Source organism: Lipophrys pholis, assembly GCF_963383615.2.
Source record: "Lipophrys pholis genome assembly, chromosome: 1".
Classification (NCBI taxonomy): Eukaryota; Metazoa; Chordata; class Actinopteri; order Blenniiformes; family Blenniidae; genus Lipophrys; species Lipophrys pholis.
Window position 1 is genome coordinate 252,670 of NC_137635.1, and position 25,775 is coordinate 278,444.

General features: G+C 48.5%; 1 protein-coding gene across 3 annotated transcripts; it reads left to right on the forward strand.

Annotated features, from left to right (window-relative positions):
- The first annotated feature begins 10,927 nt into the window (after positions 1-10,927).
- On the forward strand, positions 10,928-25,250 carry map2k6 (mitogen-activated protein kinase kinase 6). Of its 3 annotated transcripts, XM_080465845.1 has the most exons (12): positions 10,934-11,232; positions 13,646-13,709; positions 14,055-14,103; positions 14,242-14,355; positions 18,226-18,345; positions 18,938-19,054; positions 20,222-20,273; positions 20,661-20,788; positions 21,302-21,379; positions 21,678-21,817; positions 22,222-22,267; positions 25,075-25,250. In XM_080465845.1, the coding sequence occupies exons 1-12, from the start codon at positions 11,082-11,084 to the stop codon at positions 25,150-25,152; spliced, it is 1,137 nt and encodes a 378-aa protein (XP_080321971.1). In that variant the 5' UTR covers positions 10,934-11,081; the 3' UTR covers positions 25,153-25,250. The 3 variants fall into 3 exon arrangements, 1 of the variants encoding a protein (XP_080321971.1); XR_013935429.1 differs by lacking the exon at positions 25,075-25,250 and having other exon boundaries at positions 10,928-10,946; positions 11,102-11,232; positions 21,302-21,817; XR_013935430.1 differs by lacking the exon at positions 25,075-25,250 and having other exon boundaries at positions 21,302-21,817.
- Positions 25,251-25,775: the final 525 nt, after the last annotated feature.

Genomic DNA, 25,775 nt, shown 5'->3' on the forward strand with positions numbered 1-25,775 from the left:
TCAGTTTACATTCAGCCGTATGAGAACCGTCTGTAATCTCTGATAATCTGGGAGTCAATCAATTGAAACCTAAAGGCAGAAGATTAACGAGGATTAAATTAATCAGTGACATTGTTTCCTGCTCGTTGGTCCAAAAACGCAACTCGACTCCGCTGGCCTCGCCTTGCCTCGACCCTCCTGACCTGGCCTCTCCTTGCCTCGCCTTGCCTCGACTCTCCTGACCTGGCCTCTCCTGACCTGGCCTTGCCTCGACTCTCCTGACCTGGCCTCTCCTTGCCTCACCTTGCCTCGACTCTCCTGACCTGGCCTTGCCTTGACTCTCCTTGCCTCGCCTTGCCTCGACCCTCCTGACCTGGCCTCTCCTGACCTGGCCTTGCCTCGACTCTCCTGACCTGGCCTCTCCTTGCCTCGCCTTGCCTCGACTCTCCTGACCTGGCCTCTCCTGACCTGGCCTTGCCTTGACTCTCCTTGCCTCGCCTTGCCTCGCACCTCCTGACCTGGCCTCTCCTGACCTGCCCTTGCCTCGACTCTCCTGACCTGGCCTCTCCTGACCTGGCCTTGCCTCGACTCTCCTGACCTGGCCTCTCCTGACCTGCCCTTGCCTCGACTCTCCTGACCTGGCCTCTCCTGACCTGGCCTTGCCTTGACTCTCCTTGCCTCGCCTTGCCTCGACTCTCCTGACCTGGCCTCTCCTGACCTGCCCTTGCCTCGACTCTCCTGACCTGGCCTCTCCTGACCTGGCCTTGCCTCGACTCTCCTGACCTGGCCTCTCCTTGCCTCGCCTTGCCTCGACCCTCCTGACCTGGCCTCTCCTGACCTGGCCTCTCCTGACCTGGCCTTGCCTCGACTCTCCTGACCTGGCCTCTCCTGACCTGGCCTTGCCTCGACCCTCCTGACCTGGCCTCTCCTGACCTGGCCTCTCCTGACCTGGCCTTGCCTCGACTCTCCTGACCTGGCCTCTCCTGACTTGGCCTCTCCTGACCTGGCCTTGCCTCGACTCTCCTGACCTGGCCTCTCCTGACTTGGCCTTGCCTTGACTCTCCTTGCCTCACCTTGCCTCGACCCTCCTTACCTGGCCTCTCCTGACCTGGCCTCTCCTGACCTGGCCTCTCCTTGCCTTGCCTCGACCCTCCTGACCTGGCTTCTCCTGACCTGGCCTCTCCTGACCAGGCCTCTCCTGACCTGGCCTCTCCTTGCCTTGCCTCGACCCTCCTGACCTGGCCTCTCCTGACCTGGCCTCTCTAGCTCCTGAAGCCTCTGGTCGACCCGTAGCGGGTGAACGAGATGCCCTCTGACTCATCTGTGTCATGACGCGCCGTCCAATCAGCAGCCTGCCATCTGTGGGCGTCACATTGTCTACTGGCCTCAGCTCGCTGGGAACCTCGAGCAGGAACCAGGAAAGTACCTGGTACCTGGAAATGTGTCTGGTACCAGGTATATTATGAGGTGGGGTGGGACTTAGACAGGCAACCATTCCTATTGGCTGCAGAGTGAGGACACGCCCCCAGTGCGCCACAATCTAAAACAGATTATGGAACCATAGTAGAAATGTTTTCATGTGTGAACAGATTGATTGACTGTCAGAACGATGCAGACGATCAATACCCTCATCTCCACTGCTGCTTTCTATCAGTCGGTGCTATCTCCTCTCCTTTCAGCCTGCAGGGTTTGACCTCAGTGACCTCAGTGACCTCTGACCTCAGTGACCTCAGTGACCTCTGACCTCCATCTGCTACACCACCTGAAGTAGTTTGTGTGTGTTGACCAGGAGAATTCTGTTCAATCAATCCTCAGAGTTTATTTACTGACCCTTGTTCTTTATGCTTCCTAAAGGCTCAATAACTGTTCTTGATCTTCACTCTGCAGAATTCTGTCACCTGTAATAAAACTTTTACACAAAATAAGTGAAGTTCCAGAGGTTTCATGTTTCACCACCGGCTGCTAACGACTTACATTTCATTCTTTGATCAAATAAAAAACTCATTGTGAGAATATTAAACGACTCTTCCAAGGACATTCAGTGAAAAAGAGAAAGAAACACTGCTGAGAATCTAGTAGGAATATCTGAGCACCAGGAGGAAGAGCTGAGCACCTTAGGAAGGGCTGAGAACCTTAGGAAGGGCTGAGAACCTTAGGAAGAGCTGAGCACCTTAGGAAGGGCTGAGAACCTTAGGAAGGGCTGAGAACCTTAAGAAGTGCTGAGCACCTTAGGAAGGGCTGAGAACCTTAGGAAGTGCTGAGCACCTTAAGAAGTGCTGAGCACCTTAAGAAGTGCTGAGCACCTTAAGAAGTGCTGAGCACCTTAAGAAGTGCTGAGCACCTTAGGAAGGGCTGAGAACCTTAGGAAGGGCTGAGAACCTTAGGAAGGGCTGAGCACCTTAGGAAGTGCTGAGCACCTTAGGAAGGGCTGAGAACCTTAAGAAGTGCTGAGCACCTTAGGAACGGCTGAGAACCTTAGGAAGAGCTGAGCACCTTAGGAAGAGCTGAGCACCTTAGGAAGGGCTGAGAACCTTAGGAAGGGCTGAGAACCTTAGGAAGAGCTGAGCACCTTAGGAACGGCTGAGAACCTTAGGAAGAGCTGAGCACCTTAGGAAGAGCTGAGCACCTTAGGAAGGGCTGAGCACCTTAGGAAGGGCTGAGAACCTTAGGAATATCTGAGCACCAGGGGGAAGTGCTGAGAACCTTAGGAAGAGCTGAGCACCTTAGGAAGGGCTGAGAACCTTAGGAAGGGCTGAGAACCTTAGGAAGAGCTGAGCACCTTAGGAACGGCTGAGAACCTTAGGAAGAGCTGAGCACCTTAGGAAGAGCTGAGCACCTTAGGAAGGGCTGAGCACCTTAGGAAGGGCTGAGAACCTTAGGAATATCTGAGCACCAGGGGGAAGTGCTGAGAACCTTAGGAAGAGCTGAGCACCATAGGAAGAGCTGAGCACCAGGGGGAAGTGCTGAGAACCTTAGGAAGAGCTGAGCACCAGGGAGAAGAGCTGAGCAATGGGAAAGAGCAGCGGTATGTTTGTTCGTTTCGGTGGACGGGTGAATAAAATTGTGAAACAGGAAGTCGTAACCGTTTTTCTGTGAAATTGGATGATGGGTGGATGAATGATGGGTGGATGATGGACAGATGGAAGGATGAATGGATCAAACAGACACATGCCTGGACTACATTTCCCAGCATGCCCCGCCCCCCAGGCAGGACAAAGCGGTGTAAAAGATGGATGGATGAATCAAACAGCAGTCACATTGGTCCAGACTACGTTTCCCAGCATGCCCCGCGCCCCTCAGGCAGGAAGCGCGACCTCGCAACGCTCTGATCCACGTCAATTGGCCGTTTTCCAATTCTTAGAGCGTCAGTGTGTACTCGCCTACGTCACGAGTAACTACTTGCAGCGTCCTCGGAAGTGCGGAAATGCAAATTTATGAGGACGCATCGGCGTTAAAGGAGAATTGGAACACGAGTACTTGATGACATGGTGGCTGTCATGGCTGGATGATGGACCCTGAAGCTGAGGAGGAGGAGGAGGAGGAGGAGGAAGAGGAGGAGGAAGAGGAGGAGGAAGAGGAGGAGGAGGAGGAGGAGGAGCCTGTTTCCTCTCTGGTTCAGCAGGAAGGTGATTTGTACCTGATATTTTATATGATGATCTAAACTTTATTGTAAAAATAGTACCTTTTCTGTCACATACATGCTGTGTATATTAGTGTATTGTACCGTGTAAAGTACTGTGTATAGTTCTGTGTATAGTAGTGTTACTATTACTTCTACCTCCTATAAGCCTTTATTTTACTCTTCATCTCCTTTGAGTTCAGTAACAATAAAAGCAGCTGATCAGAAATGTTCTACTAATACAATTATTTTACTGTTTTACTGAAGATCCCTGATGTTTATTAAATAATTAACCAGCTTTTCACATCCCTGCTGCTTGTTGTCATCCTTCTGCTCATGTCATTAATATGTACTCTATTACATTTGTCTAATATACATCCTACAGTGAAGCACTCCAATCATTTCTCTTTAGAATAAATACATAAATGGCTTATACTGTGGGAGAGTAAATACAAAAATACACACATTACAAACACTGTCAAGTAAAGAAAGATATCAAGCAGAAGATAAAGGAAACTTTATTTAATTAACTTCAGCAGAACCTACAACAGTAAAAACACAAGTTACAAACATTATGTACATAGAAAATGACATAGTTTTTAAAAATTCTAAAGTTCTTTCTTTTATTTCCCAGGAACCCCTGCAGTGATACGCAGGTCAATAATGTTCCTACCCTGGAACCTTTCTCTCCAGAAGGTGTCGTGACTCCAGCTTCAGGGTTTCCTGGAGCATCGTTATGTTGATACTGATGCTCCTGCTGGTCATCAGGTATTCTGCTGTACTGCTGGTTGATGGTGTCACCTTCTAATTCTTCCTCCAGCTCGTCATCAGGTATTCTGCTGTACTGCTGGTTGATGGTGTCACCTTCTAATTCTTCCTCCTGCTGGTCATCAGGTATTCTGCTGTACTGCTGGTTGATGGTGTCACCTTCTAATTCTTCCTCCTGCTGGTCATCAGGTATTCTGCTGTACTGCTGGTTGATGGTGTCACCTTCTAATTCTTCCTCCTGCTGGTCATCAGGTATTCTGCTGTACTGCTGGTTGATGGTGTCACCTTCTAATTCTTCCTCCTCCTGGGGCCGTTGATAGAGCCACGTTCTGATTCCTCCTCCTGCAGAGCCACAACACATCTGTTACCTAAACAGAAAACTTTTCCCCTCTATCATAGTGGAGTTATTTGTGATGCCAAAGGAGGTTTATTGAAAGTTAAATTGTGTTCATTTTGTCGTTATGAGAGTCCTGTGAGAGTCATCTGGCCAGTCACCTGATAAAGACCAACACCTCATCACAACCAGATGAAGCTCTGAGGAAGACGACAGATGAAGCTGAAACATGTCAGCAAGGTAGAATCTTTCCTGCATCTACCTGTCGTTAAAAACCAGTCTGTAATATATGAGGTTTATTGATGTGTACATTGGCAACTGGGGATCTGTGCAGGATGCTCTTGTCCTGCGCAGATCCTCCATGTACCAGCAAGTACTGGTACCAGCTGGGTACTTTCTGCTGGGTGACAGGGGAAGTACTATATCCACCAGGTACTTTCTGCTGGGTGATGGAGGAAGTACTATATCTACCAGGTACTTTCTGCTGGGTGATGGAGGAAGTACTATATCTACCAGGTACTTTCTGCTGGGTGACAGAGGAAGTACTATATCTACCAGGTACTTTCTGCTGGGTGATGGAGGAAGTACTATATCTACCAGGTACTTTCTGCTGGGTGACAGAGGAAGTACTATATCTACCAGGTACTTTCTGCTGGGTGATGGAGGAAGTACTATATCTACCAGGTACTTTCTGCTGGGTGATGGAGGAAGTACTATATCTACCAGGTACTTTCTGCTGGGTGACAGAGGAAGTACTATATCTACCAGGTACTTTCTGCTGGGTGACAGAGGAAGTACTGTATCTACCAGGTACTTTCTGCTGGGTGATGGAGGAAGTACTATATCTACCAGGTACTTTCTGCTGGGTGATGGAGGAAGTACTATATCTACCAGGTACTTTCTGCTGGGTGACAGAGGAAGTACTATATCTACCAGGTACTTTCTGCTGGGTGATGGAGGAAGTACTATATCTACCAGGTACTTTCTGCTGGGTGACAGGGGAAGTACTATATCTACCAGGTACTTTCTGCTGGGTGATGGAGGAAGTACTATATCTACCAGGTACTTCCTGCTGGGTGACAGGGGAAGTACTATATCTACCAGGTACTTTCTGCTGGGTGATGGAGGAAGTACTATATCTACCAGGTACTTTCTGCTGGGTGACAGGGGAAGTACTATATCTACCAGGTACTTTCTGCTGGGTGATGGAGGAAGTACTATATCTACCAGGTACTTTCTGCTGGGTGACAGGGGAAGTACTGTATCTACCAGGTACTTTCTGCTGGGTGACGGAGGAAGTACTGTATCTACCAGGTACTTTCTGCTGGGTGACAGAGGAAGTACTGTATCTACCAGGTACTTTCTGCTGGGTGACAGAGGAAGTACTGTATCTACCAGGTACTTTCTGCTGGGTGACAGAGGAAGTACTGTATCTACCGGGTACTTTCTGCTGGGTGACAGAGGAAGTACTGTATCTACCGGGTACTTTCTGCTGGGTGACAGAGGAAGTACTGTATCTACCGGGTACTTTCTGCTGGGTGACAGAGGAAGTACTGTATCTACCGGGTACTTTCTGCTGGGTGACAGAGGAAGTACTGTATCTACCAGGTACTTTCTGCTGGGTGACAGAGGAAGTACTGTATCTACCAGGTACTTTCTGCTGGGTGATGGAGGAAGTACTATATCTACCAGGTACTTTCTGCTGGGTGACGGAGGAAGTACTATATCTACCAGGTACTTTCTGCTGGGTGACAAGGGAAGTACTATATCTACCAGGTACTTTCTGCTGGGTGACAGAGGAAGTACTGTATCTACCAGGTACTTTCTGCTGGGTGATGGAGGAAGTACTATATCTACCAGGTACTTTCTGCTGGGTGATGGAGGAAGTACTATATCTACCAGGTACTTTCTGCTGGGTGACAAGGGAAGTACTATATCTACCAGGTACTTTCTGCTGGGTGACAGAGGAAGTACTGTATCTACCAGGTACTTTCTGCTGGGTGATGGAGGAAGTACTATATCTACCAGGTACTTTCTGCTGGGTGACGGAGGAAGTACTATATCTACCAGGTACTTTCTGCTGGGTGACAAGGGAAGTACTATATCTACCAGGTACTTTCTGCTGGGTGACAGAGGAAGTACTGTATCTACCAGGTACTTTCTGCTGGGTGATGGAGGAAGTACTATATCTACCAGGTACTTTCTGCTGGGTGATGGAGGAAGTACTATATCTACCAGGTACTTTCTGCTGGGTGACAAGGGAAGTACTATATCTACCAGGTACTTTCTGCTGGGTGACAGAGGAAGTACTGTATCTACCAGGTACTTTCTGCTGGGTGATGGAGGAAGTACTATATCTACCAGGTACTTTCTGCTGGGTGATGGAGGAAGTACTATATCTACCAGGTACTTTCTGCTGGGTGACAGAGGAAGTACTATATCTACCAGGTACTTTCTGCTGGGTGATGGAGGAAGTACTATATCTACCAGGTACTTCCTGCTGGGTGACAGGGGAAGTACTATATCTACCAGGTACTTTCTGCTGGGTGATGGAGGAAGTACTATATCTACCAGGTACTTTCTGCTGGGTGACAGGGGAAGTACTATATCTACCAGGTACTTTCTGCTGGGTGATGGAGGAAGTACTATATCTACCAGGTACTTTCTGCTGGGTGACAGGGGAAGTACTGTATCTACCAGGTACTTTCTGCTGGGTGACAGGGGAAGTACTATATCTACCAGGTACTTTCTGCTGGGTGACGGAGGAAGTACTGTATCTACCAGGTACTTTCTGCTGGGTGACAGAGGAAGTACTGTATCTACCAGGTACTTTCTGCTGGGTGACAGAGGAAGTACTGTATCTACCAGGTACTTTCTGCTGGGTGACAGAGGAAGTACTGTATCTACCGGGTACTTTCTGCTGGGTGACAGAGGAAGTACTGTATCTACCAGGTACTTTCTGCTGGGTGACAGGGGAAGTACTGTATCTACCAGGTACTTTCTGCTGGGTGACAGGGGAAGTACTGTATCTACCAGGTACTTTCTGCTGGGTGATGGAGGAAGTACTGTATCTACCAGGTACTTTCTGCTGGGTGACAGGGGGAGTACTATATCTACCAGGTACTTTCTGCTGGGTGATGGAGGAAGTACTATATCTACCAGGTACTTTCTGCTGGGTGACAGAGGAAGTACTATATCTACCAGGTACTTTCTGCTGGGTGATGAAGGAAGTACTGTATCTACCAGGTACTTTCTGCTGGGTGATGGAGGAAGTACTGTATCTACCAGGTACTTTCTGCTGGGTGACAGGGGAAGTACTGTATCTACCAGGTACTTTCTGCTGGGTGATGGAGGAAGTACTGTATCTACCAGGTACTTTCTGCTGGGTGACAGGGGGAGTACTATATCTACCAGGTACTTTCTGCTGGGTGACAGGGGAAGTACTGTATCTACCAGGTACTTTCTGCTGGGTGACAGAGGAAGTACTGTATCTACCAGGTACTTTCTGCTGGGTGATGGAGGAAGTACTGTATCTACCAGGTACTTTCTGCTGGGTGACAGGGGAAGTACTGTATCTACCAGGTACTTTCTGCTGGGTGACAGGGGAAGTACTGTATCTACCAGGTACTTTCTGCTGGGTGACAGGGGAAGTACTATATCTACCAGGTACTTTCTGCTGGGTGATGGAGGAAGTACTATATCTACCAGGTACTTTCTGCTGGGTGATGGAGGAAGTACTATATCTACCAGGTACTTTCTGCTGGGTGATGGAGGAAGTACTATATCTACCAGGTACTTTCTGCTGGGTGACAGAGGAAGTACTATATCTACCAGGTACTTTCTGCTGGGTGACGGAGGAAGTACTATATCTACCAGGTACTTTCTGCTGGGTGATGGAGGAAGTACTATATCTACCAGGTACTTTCTGCTGGGTGATGGAGGAAGTACTATATCTACCAGGTACTTTCTGCTGGGTGATGGAGGAAGTACTATATCTACCAGGTACTTTCTGCTGGGTGACAGAGGAAGTACTATATCCATGCCTGCAGTACACAGTTATTATTATATCACTGTACTGACAACCTGCTTTATCTCAATAATCACAATCATGAACATTAAGGAAACAATAAATTCTGATTCATTATTACATCAAAATATATCAAATGTTTTCCATGTGAATTCTAACTGACAGGCAGGTTGAAAGCCAACAGACACCAGGACAAAGGAGAGACGTCCTCTTGTTGCTGCCTGTCTGTGTGGCAGCGGGTGACATCATGACGGTGGAGGAGGAAGGTCCAGGGAGGAGGAGGAAGGTCCAGGGAGGAGGAGGTCCAGGGAGGAGGAGGAAGGTCCAGGGAGGAGGAGGTCCAGGGAGGAGGAGGAAGGTCCAGGGAGGAGGAGGTCCAGGGAGGAGGAGGAAGGTCCAGGGAGGAGGAGGTCCAGGGAGGAGGAGGAAGGTCCAAGGAGGAGGAGGAAGGTCCAGGGAGGAGGAAGAAGGTCCAGGGAGGAGGAGGTCCAGGGAGGAGGAGGAAGGTCCAGGGAGGAGGAGGAGGAAGGTCCAGGGAGGAGGAGGAAGGTCCAGGGAGGAGGAGGTCCAGGGAGGAGGAGGTCCAGGGAGGAGGAGGAAGGTCCAGGGAGGAGGAGGAAGTTCCAGGGAGGGGGAGGAAGGTCCAGGGAGGAGGAGGAAGGTCCAGGGAGGAGGAGGAAGGTCCAGGGAGGAGGAGGTCCAGGGAGGAGGAGGAAGGTCCAGGGAGGAGGAAGAAGGTCCAGGGAGGAGGAAGAAGGTCCAGGGAGGAGGAGGAAGGTCCAGGGAGGAGGAGGTCCAGGGAGGGGGAGGAAGGTCCAGGGAGGAAGAGGTCCAGGGAGGGGGAGGAAGGTCCAGGGAGGAGGAGGTCCAGGGATGATGATGGAGACGACCAGAGGGACCTGGTAGGAAGTGATGTGCTAGTGAGACTCACTGTCCAGCTACCTGCTGCTGAAGAACGACCTGCAGACCTCAGAGAGGAGAACTACATCTAGACAGGAAGCTCTCCTCATGTAGTCATGTTCTCTAGTCATGTTCTCTAGTCACGTTCTCTAGTCACGTTCTCTAGTCACGTTCTCTAGTCACGTTCTCTAGTCACGTTCTCTAGTCACGTTCTCTAGTCACGTTCTCTAGTCATGTTCTCTAGTCACGTTCTCTAGTCATGTTCTCTAGTCACGTTCTCTAGTCACGTTCTCTAGTCATGTTCTCTAGTCACGTTCTCTAGTCACGTTCTCTAGTCATGTTCTCTAGTCACATTCTCTAGTCACGTTCTCTAGTCATGTTCTCTAGTCACATTCTCTAGTCATGTTCTCTAGTCATGTGTAAATATATGTAGACAGATGGATAAAGACAGAGAGATAAACACGTCTGAATAAAATATATATACATGCAATAATTCAAGCATCAAAAACAATCCTCACTCCTCATCTGGAGGAGTTCCTCCTCTCCACTGGATCAGGCTTCAGGTTCCTCAGTAGTCCTGGATTACAATAATTCATGGTTTTAGTTTGAATACACAGCATCCTCCAGTAGAACCAGTAGAACCTCCAGTATAAAGGGTAGAACACTTTAGTGCAATTCAGACAAAACACTATGGCCAGTAGAACCTTCACCTCTCAGTCAAGTTAAATAGTTTTAAACAGGATCTTTCCCCTCAGCAACAAATATAAAAGTACATGAACACTGTTAGATTTACACTAGAACATTTAGATCTCATGTTTAACCACAGTAGAGAACCACAGTAGAGAACCACAGTAGAGAACCACAGCCAGCCTCGTCTCAGTCTGGATCCACAATCTCTGAAAACCTCAGAACAAATGTTCTGGTCAGCGTGATCTGGAAATATCAACCTCATAGCAACATTTTAAACAACTATATTCTGGAATAAAATACTCTTAAAACTACACTCTGTTAAACAATGAGGCTAAGATTTCAGATCTTTCTCTCCCCATTGTGTTTCCTCCTCCAGGATCTCCTGCCAAATGCATTCTGGGTAAATTGGCTTCCCAAGACTGCACAGGTCCGTTTCGATGCGTCCTCGATATAGTGGGCGGAGCGAGGACACATCCGGGTATTCCATGTGTACTCGGTGAGAAACGGCCTAAGAATTGGAGTAGTACTTGGTCTCCCACTCATGACGTTTCACGAGTACACGAGAACACAAGTACGGACAAGTACGGGTACTAGAGAACGGCCAGGATCTCTGAGCCTCGGACCATCATGTAAGTGCCGCGGACTGTTTTTTGCAGCGCAGTTGCAGAAATCGCCGTTTTCCCAACGCCTGCGGGGGCCGTGCACGCGCACCGGTGCTCCGAACACGCGCACGCACGCTCCGGGCGCAGAAAGGTTCTAAGTGCATGAAGCTGCTGTTTTGCAGCCTTTGTTGCAGAAGCTGTCGCGGACGTTCCAGAGAGGCGATGGAGGGAGGGAGCGACAAGGAAGGCAAAGTCTCTGGAGCCTCCCCTCCCCCCCACCGGAGCCGAGGGGAACCGGCTCAGCCCCGGGGAGGTAAGGACGTGCACCACTCGCGCATGCAATCACGCTGCAGCGTGCACGACTCCGTGCACGCTGCAGGTGCAGCTCGGCCGGTGCATTTCAAAGTTGCACAGTTAGATTTCCTGCTTGGAGCTCTTCCTGTGCAGTTCCTGTAAGACGATGCTGGGCGCGTGCGGCGCGCGCACTTACTTGGTTTGATGCTTCTGGCGACGCGCAGCGCGCACCCTGGTGCTTTAACAGTCACGAGTTACACAAGGACGCTGCAACTCTGAGCAGGAGTCTGAAGGAGGTGATCATAGTTCTGATCATAGTTCTGCTGCTCACTGAACAACATTTGGTTCTGATCCAAACACAAACAAGAGAACCAAGATTACACACAAGTCTTTCTCTTGTCAGTGTTTGTTTTACACATTATTCAGTCAGCGTTCATCTTTCAGAGGAAACGTCAAGAGCAGCTCTGTGTGTGTGTGTGTGTGTGTGTGTGTGTGTGTGTGTGTGTGTGTGTGTGTGTGTGTGTGTGTGTGTGTGTGTGTGTGTGTGTGTGTGTGTGTGTGTGTGTGTGTGTGTGTGTGTGTGTGTGTGTGTGTGTGTGTGTGTGTGTGTGTGTGTGTGTGTACCTGGAACAGACCTCGGACTGATTCAGTACCAGAATTCTCACCAGATCTTCCTCCTCTGGTCCGATAGTGTGACTGCACAGCTCAACACACACTGACCCATTCTTCAGCAGAGTATCCGGCTCTGTTCCACACACTTCTACAAAACTATATACATAGCTCTATGTTCTCCATCTCAATCTTCCAAATCTGGCAAAGTCAAACGTGTAAAACACGACATGGAAACAAACATGTTGCCTCTTATCTAGGTAACTTCAGGATTAACTCTGGGTTTCTCTTATCTAGGTAACTTCAGGATTAACTCTGGGTTTCTCTTATCTAGGTAACTTCAGGATTAACTCTGGGTTTCTCTTATCTAGGTAACTTCAGGATTAACTCTGGGTTTCTCTTATCTAGGTAACTTCAGGATTAACTCTGGGTTTCTCTTATCTAGGTAACTTCAGGATTAACTCTGGGTTTCTCTTATCTAGGTAACTTCAGGATTAACTCTGGGTTTCTCTTATCCAGGTAACTTCAGGATTAACTCTGGGTTTCTCTTATCCAGGTAACTTCAGGATTAACTCTGGGTTTCTCTTATCTAGGTAACTTCAGGATTAACTCTGGGTTTCTCTTATCCAGGTAACTTCAGGATTAACTCTGGGTTTCTCTTATCCAGGTAACTTCAGGATTACACCCCGGTACTCTGATGTTTAACTCCGGAACAGAGAATGAAGGCGCCATCCCCTGACCAATCAGATCTCTTGGAAAATAACCTGCCTATTTTTACGTGATCCTGATTGGTGCGCGGACTGTCTCAGAGCGCAGCGGAGACGGAGTATTTAGAACCATCTTTTTGACAGAACCCAATAAATCCTGGTCTCTGAGCTTTGAAGGAGGTTCTTCTTCTGGTTCTGGTTCTGGTTCTTGTTCCAGGTCTGTTTGGCTCCAGGAGGGTTGATCTGGAATAATGAGCTTAATAATAATGCTGACGCTGACAGAACTGCAGAACCATAAATTAATGGAAGCAGAACTTCTCCTGTCGTCACGGTGATGAATTAATATTCCAACAGGAAACACACTGACACGGAGGAACCTCCTCCTCAGAACCTCCTCCTCAGAACCTCCGCCTCAGAACCTCCTCCTCAGAACCTCCGCCTCAGACCCTCCTCCTCAGAACCTCCGCCTCAGAACCTCCGCCTCAGAACCTCCTCCTCAGAACCTCCTCCTCAGAACCTCCTCCTCAGAACCTCCGCCTCAGAACCTCCTCCTCAGAACCAGTGGAGGTAAAATGTAAAGTAAAAGAGGAGCAGTGAGGAATAATAAAGTGAGTGATCACCGTGCAGATCTGCTTGTATTGATATGAATTAATATGGTAGAATCTCATGAAGTCAGCATTAACAACCTTCAGGCTGCAGCAGCAGCCTGGTTGGTTTTCATAGCGGTACTCCTAATGTTACGCCCCCTGCTGGTCGGCTCCTCTCTAGCAGAACACACACTACAGGTCCTCAATCACCTGCAGGACCAGAGCAGTAGCAGTACTATCAGACAGTGGAACCCACTTTAAGGTGTTCACACATCAGCACGATGCGTTCCTGAGTTCCTCATGTGACCTAATGGTTCTGAAGATGGTTCTGCAATGGGCCTGACATTCCTGGGACATCTTTTTGTCTGCAGGTTTCTCCTCTGGGTCTGGTTCTGCAGGTTTCTCCTCCTCTGGGTCTGGTTCTGCAGGTTTCTCCTCCTCTGAGTCTGGTTCTGGAGGTTTCTCCTCAGGGTCTGGTTCTGCAGGTTTCTCCTCTGGGTCCTGTAACTGTGTTTCTGATGTGTTGCAGGGAAACGAAAGTCTCTGCCGAAGCTCCCTAAAGAAGCGTTTGAGCAGCCCAATCCGACTCTCCTGTAAGAACCTCCACCCCTCCCTGATTTCTCCACCCCTCCCTGATTTCTCCACCCCTCCCTGATCTCCTTCGTGGTGGTCAGATGGTGAATGTAGTGAGCGAGATCCATCCTCCATCACACCTCCATCACTCCTCCATCACTCCTCCATCACTCCTCCATCACACCTCCATCACACCTCCATCACACTCCCACAATGGAGGTCTGAACAAATCCACTGTTAGCACTAAGCTAAAGCTAATGGTGTGTGTGTGTGTGTGTGTGTGTGTGTGTGTGTGTGTGTGTGTGTGTGTGTGTGTGTGTGTGTGTGTGTGTGTGTGTGTGTGTGTGTGTGTGTGTGTGTTTCAGACCTCCCAGAGACTTGGATTCCAAGGCCTGTGTAACTATTGGAGAAAAGGTAACTTTACTTAGTTACATGGTCATGGTCAGTAAATCGAACGTCTCACCTGAAGACTGACGGAGCTTTAGTGTGTGTGTGTGTGTGTGTGTGTGTGTGTGTGTGTGTGTGTGTGTGTGTGTGTGTGTCTGTGTGTAGAACTTCGAGGTGCAGGCTGACGACCTGGAGCAGATCTGTGAACTGGGCCGAGGAGCTTATGGAGTCGTGGAGAAGATGAAGCATGTACCGAGTGGAGTCATCATGGCCGTCAAGGTGTTGACACACACACACACACACACACACACACACACACACACACACACACACACGAGATTACATATGAGATTTAGGCCCCGTTTACAAGACAACGAATTGGAGTGTATCCGCAAAACGTTCTTCCCTTTGGGGGGGTCCGTTTCCACGACACCAGTGTTCTGATCCACTGTGTCCATAAAGATTCTTTCACTGTCTCTGTTCCCTCCTGCAGAGACTGATGGAGGCTACAGAGCCTGTTACTGCTCATCCCCCCCCTCCTGCTCATCCAGTTGTAAACAAACATGGCCGACCCGTAGTGGTACGACCACCCGTAGTGGTACGACCACCACCCGTAGTGGTACTACCACCACCCGTAGTGGTATTACCACCACCCGTAGTGGTATTACCACCCCCCGTAGTGGTATTACCACCACCCGTAGTGGTACGACCACCCGTAGTGGTACTACCACCACCCGTAGTGGTATTACCACCACCCGTAGTGGTATTACCACCACCCGTAGTGGTATTACCACCACCCGTAGTGGTATTACCACCACCCGTAGTGGTACGACCACCCGTAGTGGTATTACCACCCCCCGTAGTGGTACGACCACCACCCGTAGTGGTACGACCACCACCCGTAGTGGTATTACCACCACCCGTAGTGGTGGTACGACCACCCGTAGTGGTACGACCACCACCCGTAGTGGTACGACCACCCCCCGTAGTGGTACGACCACCCCCCGTAGTGGTATTACCACCCCCCGTAGTGGTATTACCACCCCCCGTAGTGGTACGACCCCCCATAGTGGTACGACCACGATCGGTAGTGGTACGACCCGTAGTGGTACGACCCGTAGTGGTACGACCCGTAGTGGTACGACCCGCGGTCCATATTCTAGTTTTATGGTCCAGATCAGTAGTTTAATAGTTGAGACTCTCCCTGATATCATCCGGTTCCTCATCAGTCCACTAGGATGTCAGGTTCTCTCCATTTTCTTCACCTTTATAGTGTTTGGTTCTCTGCACACGTCTGTGTAGTTTCATTACAGAATCAAGCAACAGCGCCTCCAGTGGCCCGGCAGACTAACTACATCGTTGTCTCTGTGTCCCTGCTGCAGTGGAAACACTCTCCTTTGGTTTAGCGGATTAGGTGTTGTCACGTGAAACGTTGTCGTGTAAACAGGGCCTCAGATTAGATTGAGATTAAAGATTAGATTCCAGATTAGATTACTGATTAGATTAGATTGAGATTTCAGGTTATCATCATCATCTTTATTGCAGACATAGGAGTCCATAAAAAAACATTCACAAAGACATAAAAGTGGTCATAAAACGGTATAAAATCTCAGAAATAGGACAGTAAAATATCACCCTATTTACAAACACTGGCATGAGGATGACTGGTATTTTACAGTACTATGACTGGGATTAGTCAGCAGGATTATAATGGTGTTCTGAGAGTCCTCAGATTCCTCATGAGAGCCTGAAAAGTAGAACTTCTCCCAGCGAGGTCTTCCCAGCAGCTTCCTTTGTACGCAACATTGAGCCGTCATTGGCTTGAATTACTATATTTAATCCACAAGGGGGCGGTATACAAGGGAGTACAATAAGCTCTAAGGAGAGTAATTTTCACATTATCAGAGCAAAATGTACTTGCCAGTATGTTGGCTTGAACATATAGTATCCAACTTTGTCTGTACCAGAGGTGTCAAACTCATTTCCACCGCCACATCAGCATAATGGCTGCCCTCACAGGGCCAGAGGTAACTGGAACACAGTATACATGTAACTAAAGGTAACTGGAACACAGTATACATGTAACTAAAGGTAACTGGAACACAGTATACATGTAACTAAAGGTAACTGGAAGACAGTATAAATGTAACTGGAAGACAGTATAAATGTAACTAAATGTAACTGGAACACAGTATACATGTAACTAAATGTAACTGGAAGACAGTATAAATGTAACTGGAAGACAGTAAAAAATGTAACTAATTGTAACCAAATATAATGTAAAATAAATGTAACTACTCCTCTATTTTAGAGTACTCTGACTTTTTCATATTCCAAATATTACATATGCATTTGCCTTAAATATAAACAAATATATTTGCTCGTTGCTCTGTTCAGTCGAACTCCGTCATACTTCCCTTGTACTTGGTGTCAAACTGATATTTGACTCTTTGACGACCGACTCGTCTCAGAACACCACAGACACGTCTCAGAACACCACAGACACGTCTCAGAATCGCCTCAGAACACCACAGACACGTCTCAGAACACCACAGACACGTCTCAGAACACCACAGACACGTCTCAGAACACCACAGACACGTCTCAGAATCGCCTCAGAACACCACAGACACGTCTCAGAACACCACAGACACGCCTCAGAACACCACAGACACGCCTCAGAACACCACAGACACGTCTCAGAATTGCCTCAGAACACCACAGACACGTCTCAGAACACCACAGACACGCCTCAGAACACCACAGACACGTCTCAGAATCGCCTCAGAACACCACAGACACGTCTCAGAACACCACAGACACGCCTCAGAACACCACAGACACGTCTCAGAACACCACAGACACGTCTCAGAACACCACAGACACGTCTCAGAACACCACAGACACGCCTCAGAACACCACAGACTCGCCTCAGAACACCACAGACACGCCTCAGAACACCACAGACACGTCTCAGAATCGCCTCAGAACACCACAGACTCGCCTCAGAACACCACAGACACGTCTCAGAACACCACAGACACGTCTCAGAACACCACAGACACGTCTCAGAACACCACAGACACGTCTCAGAACACCACAGACACGTCTCAGAACACCACAGACACGCCTCAGAACACCACAGACACGTCTCAGAATCGCCTCAGAACACCACAGACACGTCTCAGAACACCACAGACACTTCTTCTCTTCCTGGACATTTTGAATCGTTTGTATTTCTCTATTCTACTTGTTGAAAATTACATTGATGTTGATATACTGCAATCTTCATGGTAATAGAATATTTATTTACTTATTCATTTGATTGGGACAACACACACTAATAAACAATCTTATACAAATTGTTAATGTGCTAGATTGTAGCAAAACTGCAGATTTACATCTTTAGTTTTATAAAAATAATAGAATCAGAATGCATTGTGGGAAATGTAGTTTATGGTCAATGCAGTTTTACAAAGATGTGGCGAGCTGGAAGAAAGAAAGCTCAGTACTTATGATGCATTTGGTGGGGCGGCGTTCGCCACCGTGTGCTGGTTTCCCGCGGGGGGGTTATTTCTCATGGGGGGGTCGTTTCTCATGGGGAGGTTGTATCTGGCGGGGGTTGTTTCTTGCAGGGGGGGTTGTTTCTCGCGGGGGGGGTTGTTTCTCGCGGGGGGGTTGTTTCTCGCAGGGGGATTGTTTCTTGCGGGGGGGTTGTTTCTCATGGGGGGGTTGTTTCTCGCGGGGGGGGGGTTGCTTCTCGCGGGGGGGTTGTTTCTCATGGGGAGGTTGTATCTGGTGGGGGTTGTTTCTCATGGGGAGGTTGTTTCTCATGGGGGGTTTGTTTCTCGCGGGGGGGGTTGCTTCTCGCGGGGGGGTTGTTTCTCATGGGGAGGTTGTATCTGGTGGGGGTTGTTTCTCATGGGGAGGTTGTTTCTCATGGGGGGTTTGCGTGGCGGCCTTGAGTTGGGCTCATGTGGTCTATACTCATCATCATCATCACACATTTTATCAGTGATGAGATGTCCCAGATATTTAGTTTTACTACTGACAGTGAGTTAGATTGAGATTACAGATTAGATCAGATTGAGATTACAGATTACAGATGAGTATATTGGAGGTGTTGATGTTTCCTGTGGGTTCCTCCAGAGGATCCGAGCCACCGTCAACACTCAGGAGCAAAAGAGGCTGCTGATGGACCTGGACATCTCCATGAGGACGGTGGACTGTTTCTACACCGTCACCTTCTACGGAGCGCTGTTCAGAGAGGTGCTGCTCACACACACACACAGCAGAGCCCGGATTCAAACCCACAACCTCCACCACCACAACACGCTGCAGTCACGTTAATGCAGCTAGGGTCAGGGTTTGGGTTAGGGTCAGGGCTGGAGTTTGGGTCAGGGCTGGGGTTTGGGTTAGGGTTTGGGTTAGGGTTTGGGTCAGGGTTTGGGTTAGGGTCAGGGTTTGGGTTAGGGTCAGGGCTGGGGTTTGGCTCAGGGTTAGGGTTAGGGTTTGGGACAGGGTTAGGGTCAGGGTTTGGGTTTGGGTTAGGGTCAGGGCTGGGGTTTGGGTCAGGGTTTGGGTTTGGGACAGGGTTAGGGTCAGGGTTTGGGTTTGGGACAGGGTTAGGGTCAGGGTTTGGGACAGGGTTTGGGTTTGGGACAGGGTCAGGATTTGGGTTTGGGTCAGGGTTTGGGACAGGGTTAGGGTTTGGGTCAGGGTTTGGATTTGGGTTTGGGTCAGGGTTTGGGACAGGGTTAGGGTTTGGGTCAGGGTTTGGATTTGGGTTTGGGTCAGGGTTTGGGACAGGGTTAGGGTTTGGGTCAGGGTTATGGCTGCTGTGACCAGCTGCTGTTTCCAGGGCGACGTGTGGATCTGCATGGAGCTGATGGACACGTCACTGGACAAGTTCTACAAGCTGGTGATGGAGAAACAACTGAAGATCCCCGAGGACATTCTGGGCAAGATGGCTGTGTCGGTGGGTGTTCCTTAGCCCCCAGTCTGGAGTCGGTCTGGTGTCGGTCTGGGCTCAGTCTGTAGTCAGTCTGTAGTCAGTCTGGAGTCGGTCTGGTGTCGGTCTGGGCTCAGTCTGTAGTCAGTCTGTAGTCAGTCTGTACTCAGTCTGTACTCGGTCTGGAGTCAGTCTGGAGTCAGTCTGTAGTCAGTCTGTACTCAGTCTGTACTCGGTCTGGAGTCAGTCTGGAGTCAGTCTGGAGTCAGTCTGGAGTCAGTCTGGAGTCAGTCTGGAGTCAGTCTGGAGTCAGTCTGTAGTCAGTCTGTACTCAGTCTGTAGTCGGTCTGGAGTCAGTCTGGAGTCAGTCTGTACTCAGTCTGTAGTCGGTCTGGAGTCGGTCTGGAGTCAGTCTGGGCTCAGTCTGGAGTCAGTCTGTACTCGGTCTGTAGTCGGTCTGGAGTCGGTCTGGATTCGGTCTGGAGTCGGTCTGGAGTCAGTCTGGAGTCGGTCTGGAGTCGGTCTGGAGTCAGTCTGGAGTCGGTCTGGAGTCGGTCTGGAGTCAGTCTGGGCTCAGTCTGTAGTCGGTCTGTAGTCGGTCTGGAGTCGGTCTGGAGTCGGTCTGGAGTCAGTCTGTACTCAGTCTGTAGTCAGTCTGGAGTCAGTCTGGAGTCGGTCTGGAGTCGGTCTGGAGTCAGTCTGGGCTCAGTCTGTAGTCAGTCTGGAGTCAGTCTGGAGTCGGTCTGGAGTCAGTCTGTAGTCAGTCTGTACTCAGTCTGTACTCGATCTGGAGTCAGTCTGTAGTCAGTCTGGAGTCGGTCTGTACTCAGTCTGTAGTCGGTCTGGAGTCAGTCTGGAGTCAGTCTGGAGTCAGTCTGGGATCAGTCTGTAGTCGGTCTGGAGTCGGTCTGGATTCGGTCTGGAGTCAGTCTGGGCTCAGTCTGGAGTCGGTCTGGAGTCGGTCTGGAGTCAGTCTGGGCTCAGTCTGTAGTCGGTCTGGAGTCGGTCTGGAGTCGGTCTGGAGTCAGTCTGTAGTCAGTCTGTACTCGGTCTGGAGTCGGTCTGTACTCGGTCTGGAGTCGGTCTGGAGTCGGTCTGGAGTCGGTCTGGAGTCGGTCTGCCTGTGTGTTGTCAGTCTGTAGTGATCTTCATCAGTAATCTTCATCAGTAATCTTCATCTTCTTCCTCCTCTAGATCGTTAAAGCTTTGGAGCATCTGCACAGTAACCTGCAGGTCATCCACAGAGGTGAGGGGGTGTGGGGGGGGTCGCATTAGTTAACGAGCGTTAGTTAATGTTAGTTAACGTTAATGAGCATTACTAATAACAAACATTAGTTAATGTTAACAAGCGTTAGTTAAAGGTAACAAGCGTTAGTTAACGTTAGTTAACGTTATTCAATTAGTTCCCCTTATTTACGTTAGTGACATTGTTTCTATTAGTTTACGTTAGTTATGTTAGTTACGTTAGTTAACGTCATTTAATTAGTTTAGGGTTAGGGTTAGTTACATTCATTTTATTAGTTTACTTTAGTTATGTTGGTTACGTTAGTTACCGTTATTTACATTAGGTCTATTGGTTTACGTTAGTTAACCTTAGTTAACGTTAGTTCCGTTGGTTTGGCTAATGTTCCAGACGTGAAGCCGTCCAACGTGTTGATCAATTCTCACGGTCGAGTGAAGATGTGCGACTTCGGGATCAGCGGCTACCTGGTGGACTCGGTGGCCAAGACCATGGACGCTGGCTGCAAGCCCTACATGGCGGTAAGACCAGGTCCACCTCCAGGGGTCAACACATTTACACTGGTGGTCCAGACTAGGCCCTGGTCCCTGAGGGTCCAGCACAGATCTGGGGTAGTCTGACAGAGATCCCTGGAAAGGGGGGGTCTGGTACAGATCTCTGGGAGGAGGGGGGGGGGGGGGGGGTTGCGGGGTCTAGACCAGTGTAGACCTCGTCTGGGGGGTCTACACCAGGTGTGGGGGGTCTACACCAGGTGTGGGGGGTCTACACCTTCAGCCATAAGATGTGTTTCAATTCTTCATTATAATAAAAGATTAAAAAGATTTAATCAATAAAACAATTGAATCATTTTTAATCATAAAAATCTGAAATTACAAAATAATGATTGTGTGTGTGTGTGTGTGTGTGTGTGTGTGTGTGTGTGTGTGTGTGTGTGTGTGTGTGTGTGTGTGTGTGTGTGTGTGTGTGTGTGTGTGTGTGTGTGTGTGTGTGTGTGTGTGTGTGTGTGTGTGTGTGTGTGTGTGTGTGTTCTGCAGCCAGAGAGGATCAACCCAGAGACCAATCAGAAAGGCTACAACGTGAAGTCTGACATCTGGAGTCTCGGAATCACCATGGTAACTGGTCCTGACTGGACCCTGGTCCTGCTCTTCCTGGTCCTGCTGGTCCTGGTACTGATGGTCCTGATACTGATGGTCCTGATTTACCCTGGTCCTCCTGGTCCTGGTCCTGATGGCCCTGGTCCTGATGGACCCAGTCCTGATGGTGCTGGTCCTGATGGTCTTGGTCCTGATGGACCTGGTCCTGATGGTCATGGTCCTAGTCCTGATGGTCCTAGTCCTGATGGTCCTAGTCCTGATGGTCCTGGTCCTGATGGTCCTGGTCCTGATGATCCCTCTGGCCCTGGTCCTGCAGGTGGAGCTGGCCCTCCTCAGGTTCCCCTATGACTCCTGGTTGACTCCATTCCAGCAGCTGAAGCAGGTTGTGGAGGAACCGTCCCCTCAACTGCCCCGAGACCAGTTCTCAGTCCAGTTCCTGGACTTCACCTCTCAGTGGTACACCATACCCCCCTGAACCCCTCATACCCTCCTAAACCCCCCATAGCCCCCTGAACCCCCCCTACCCTCCTGAACCTCCCTTACCCCCCATACCCTCCTCAACCCCCTATACCCCCCTGAACCCCTCCTAAACCCCCCATAGCCCCCTGAACCCCCCCTACCCTCCTGAACCTCCCTTACCCCCCATACCCTCCTCAACCCCCTATACCCCCCCCAACCCCATATATCCCCCTGAAACACCCAAACCCTCTTGAACCCCTTACCCCCCCATACCCTCCTGAACCCCCCCCCCATACCCTCCTAACCCCCCCATACCCTCCTAACCCCCCCCCCCCCCCCCCCTGAACATTCGACAGAAAATGTAAAATGTTTGATTGAAGTTATTCTGTTTGTTGGAGCAGCTTGAGGAAAATCTCCCGGGAGCGTCCGACCTACACAGAACTCATGGTGAGTTTTTCTTACGCTTCAGGAACTAAATCAGAACCTCAGGAACTAAATCAGAACCTCAGGAACTAAATCAGAACCTCAGGAACTAAAGCAGAACTAAATCAGAACTAAAGGAACTAAATCAGAACTAAAGGAACTAAATCAGAACTAAAGGAACTAAATCAGAACTAAAGGAACTAAATCAGAACTAAATCAGAACTAAATCAGAACTAAAGGAACTAAATCAGAACTAAAGGAACTAAATCAGAACTAAAGGAACTAAATCAGAACCTCAGGAACTAAATCAGAACTAAATCAGAACCTCAGGAACTAAATCAGAACTTCAGGAACTAAATCAGAACTTCAGGAACTAAATCAGAACCTCAGGAACTAAATCAGAACTTCAGGAACTAAATCAGAACCTCAGGAACTAAATCAGAACCTCAGGAACTAAATCAGAACCTCATGAACTAAATCAGAACTAAAGGAACTAAATCAGAACCTCAGGAACTAAATCAGAACTTCAGGAACTAAATCAGAACCTCATGAACTAAATCAGAACTAAAGGAACTAAATCAGAACCTCAGGAACTAAATCAGAACTAAATCAGAACTAAAGGAACTAAATCAGAACCTCAGGAACTAAATCAGAACTTCAGGAACTAAATCAGAACTAAAGGAACTAAATCAGAACTAAATCAGAACCTCAGGAACTAAATCAGAACTAAATCAGAACCTCATGAACTAAATCAGAACTAAATAAGAACTAAATCAGAACCTCAGGAACTAAATCAGAACTTCAGGAACTAAATCAGAACCTCAGGAACTAAATCAGAACCTCAGGAACTAAATCAGAACTTCAGGAACTAAATCAGAACCTCATGAACTAAATCAGAACTTCAGGAACTAAATCAGAACCTCAGGAACTAAATCAGAACCTCATGAACTAAATCAGAACTTCAGGAACTAAATCAGAACCTCATGAACTAAATCAGAACTTCAGGAACTAAATCAGAACCTCAGGAACTAAATCAGAACCTCATGAACTAAATCAGAACCTCAGGAACTAAATCAGAACTTCAGGAACTAAATCAGAACCTCATGAACTAAATCAGAACCTCAGGAACTAAATCAGAACCTCAGGAACTAAATCAGAACTTCAGGAACTAAATCAGAACTTCAGGAACTAAATCAGAACCTCATGAACTAAATCAGAACCTCAGGAACTAAATCAGAACCTCAGGAACTAAATCAGAACTTCAGGAACTAAATCAGAACTTCAGGAACTAAATCAGAACCTCAGGAACTAAATCAGAACCTCAGGAACTAAATCAGAACCTCATGAACTAAATCAGAACCTCAGGAACTAAATCAGAACCTCAGGAACTAAATCAGAACTTCAGGAACTAAATCAGAACTTCAGGAACTAAATCAGAACCTCATGAACTAAATCAGAACTTCAGGAACTAAATCAGAACCTCATGAACTAAATCAGAACCTCATGAACTAAATCAGAACCTCAGGAACTAAATCAGAACCTCATGAACTAAATCAGAACCTCAGGAACTAAATCAGAACTTCAGGAACTAAATCAGAACCTCATGAACTTTTGACATTTAAAGCAAAAGTGGAACAAAATGTTTGAATCTGATGATTTTAGTTGTTTTCAGTGAAAAAAGACGTTTTTTTACATTCAACTAATTTTTCTGAAGAAAAAATGAGATTAAATTTCTTTTGTTTCTGTTAAAGAATCAGAAGTTTAAGTTTAAGTTTAAGTTTAATTGGTTTGATTTCATCCTAAATTTCTTGTTTTGGGCTTTTTGTTGTTTTTACATAAAATGAGAGATTTTGATGTTTAACTGATATTAAGTAAACTGCAGTACCTGTCATCCAACACCTGGGGGCGACGACTCTATAATGTGAGGTTAGAGGGCGAAGATGCTCTAGAATCTGGAGGCTGTTGAGATAATCTCACAGCTCCTGTTACGTCCAGATGCTAATGCTAATCCCAGCTCCAGTGGATGGAAGCTAAAGCTACTGACGGGAAGCTAAAGCTACTGACGGGAAGCTAAAGCTACTGACTGGAAGCTAAAGCTACTGACGGGAAGCTAAAGCTACTGACTGGAAGCTAAAGCTACTGACTGGAAGCCAAAGCTACTGACTGGAAGCTAAAGCTACTGACGGGAAGCTAAAGCTACTGACTGGAAGCTAAAGCTACTGACTGGAAGCTAAAGCTACTGACTGGAAGCTAAAGCTACTGACTGGAAGCCAAAGCTACTGACTGGAAGCTAAAGCTACTGACTGGAAGCTAAAGCTACTGACTGGAAGCCAAAGCTACTGACGGGAAGCTAAAGCTACTGACGGGAAGCTAAAGCTACTGACTGGAAGCTAAAGCTACTGACTGGAAGCCAAAGCTACTGACTGGAAGCCAAAGCTACTGACGGGAAGCTAAAGCTACTGACTGGAAGCTAAAGCTACTGACGGGAAGCTAAAGCTACTGACGGGAAGCTAAAGCTACTGACGGGAAGCCAAAGCTACTGACTGGAAGCCAAAGCTACTGACTGGAAGCTAAAGCTACTGACGGGAAGCTAAAGCTACTGACGGGAAGCCAAAGCTACTGACTGGAAGCTAAAGCTACTGACTGGAAGCTAAAGCTACTGACTGGAAGCCAAAGCTACTGACTGGAAGCTAAAGCTACTGACTGCGTGACGTGTTTCCTGTTGCCGGAGGTCGTTGAGGATTCTGAAGTTTCCTCCTTCAGTTTTCTGAGCTTCAGTCGCCGCGTTAGCGTGTCGATGCTAAACGCTGACGTGTCGTCTTTGTCCGCAGCAACACCCCTTCTTCATCTGGCACGAGGCCAAAGACACGGACGTGGCCAGCTTCGTCAGGGTCATCCTGGGGGACTGAGGAGGAAGGAAGCTCCGCCCACCCGCTGCCCTCTCCCTCCCCTTAGTGGAGCCATGACACTGAAGGTGGGGCTAACCCCCCCCCCCCCCCCCCCCCCCCCCCCCGGGGACGAACTCTTGTATGCTCATGCTGAAACGTGAGCAGGATGGATGTCGCCACAACGGATCAACCATTTGTGTTCATAATGTAAAGTTTACTCACTGACTGCATGAACAGAATACATTTATTTAAAGACCCAGGCTGAAACGAAAGGAGGCGTCGCCCTCTAGTGGTCACGCACAGGTACGGCACTGCTACGCCTTCTTACTGCAGTGTGTGCATTTGTGCGTGTGTGTTGGACTGACCAATCACAAGCCTCTGAACTGCAGTTCGACTGGATCGTCTCACTTTTCTAATTATTAATATAATGAGCATTATTGGTTTTTCCTGCAGTTCCTCTTTATTTAGTACAGCTCTTTGTGGGGGGGTGTGAGGGGGGGGGGTGGGGGGGTGTGGGGGTGTGAGGGGGGGGGGTGGGGGGGGTGTGGGGGGTGGGTGTGTGGGGGGGGGTGGGGGGGTGAGGGGGTGGGGGTGTGAGGGGGGTGGGTGTGTGGGGGGTGGGGGTGTGAGGGGGTGGGGGGGTG

Bases quoted from the DNA above. Each gene is read 5' to 3' on its own strand.
- map2k6 (XM_080465845.1), top strand. From the start codon at position 11,082: ATGAAGCTGCTGTTTTGCAGCCTTTGTTGCAGAAGCTGTCGCGGACGT. The intron at 18,346-18,937 runs GTGCTGCTCACA...TGCTGTTTCCAG, and splicing joins ACGGAGCGCTGTTCAGAGAG to GGCGACGTGTGGATCTGCAT. The intron at 21,818-22,221 runs GTACACCATACC...TTGTTGGAGCAG, and splicing joins CTGGACTTCACCTCTCAGTG to CTTGAGGAAAATCTCCCGGG.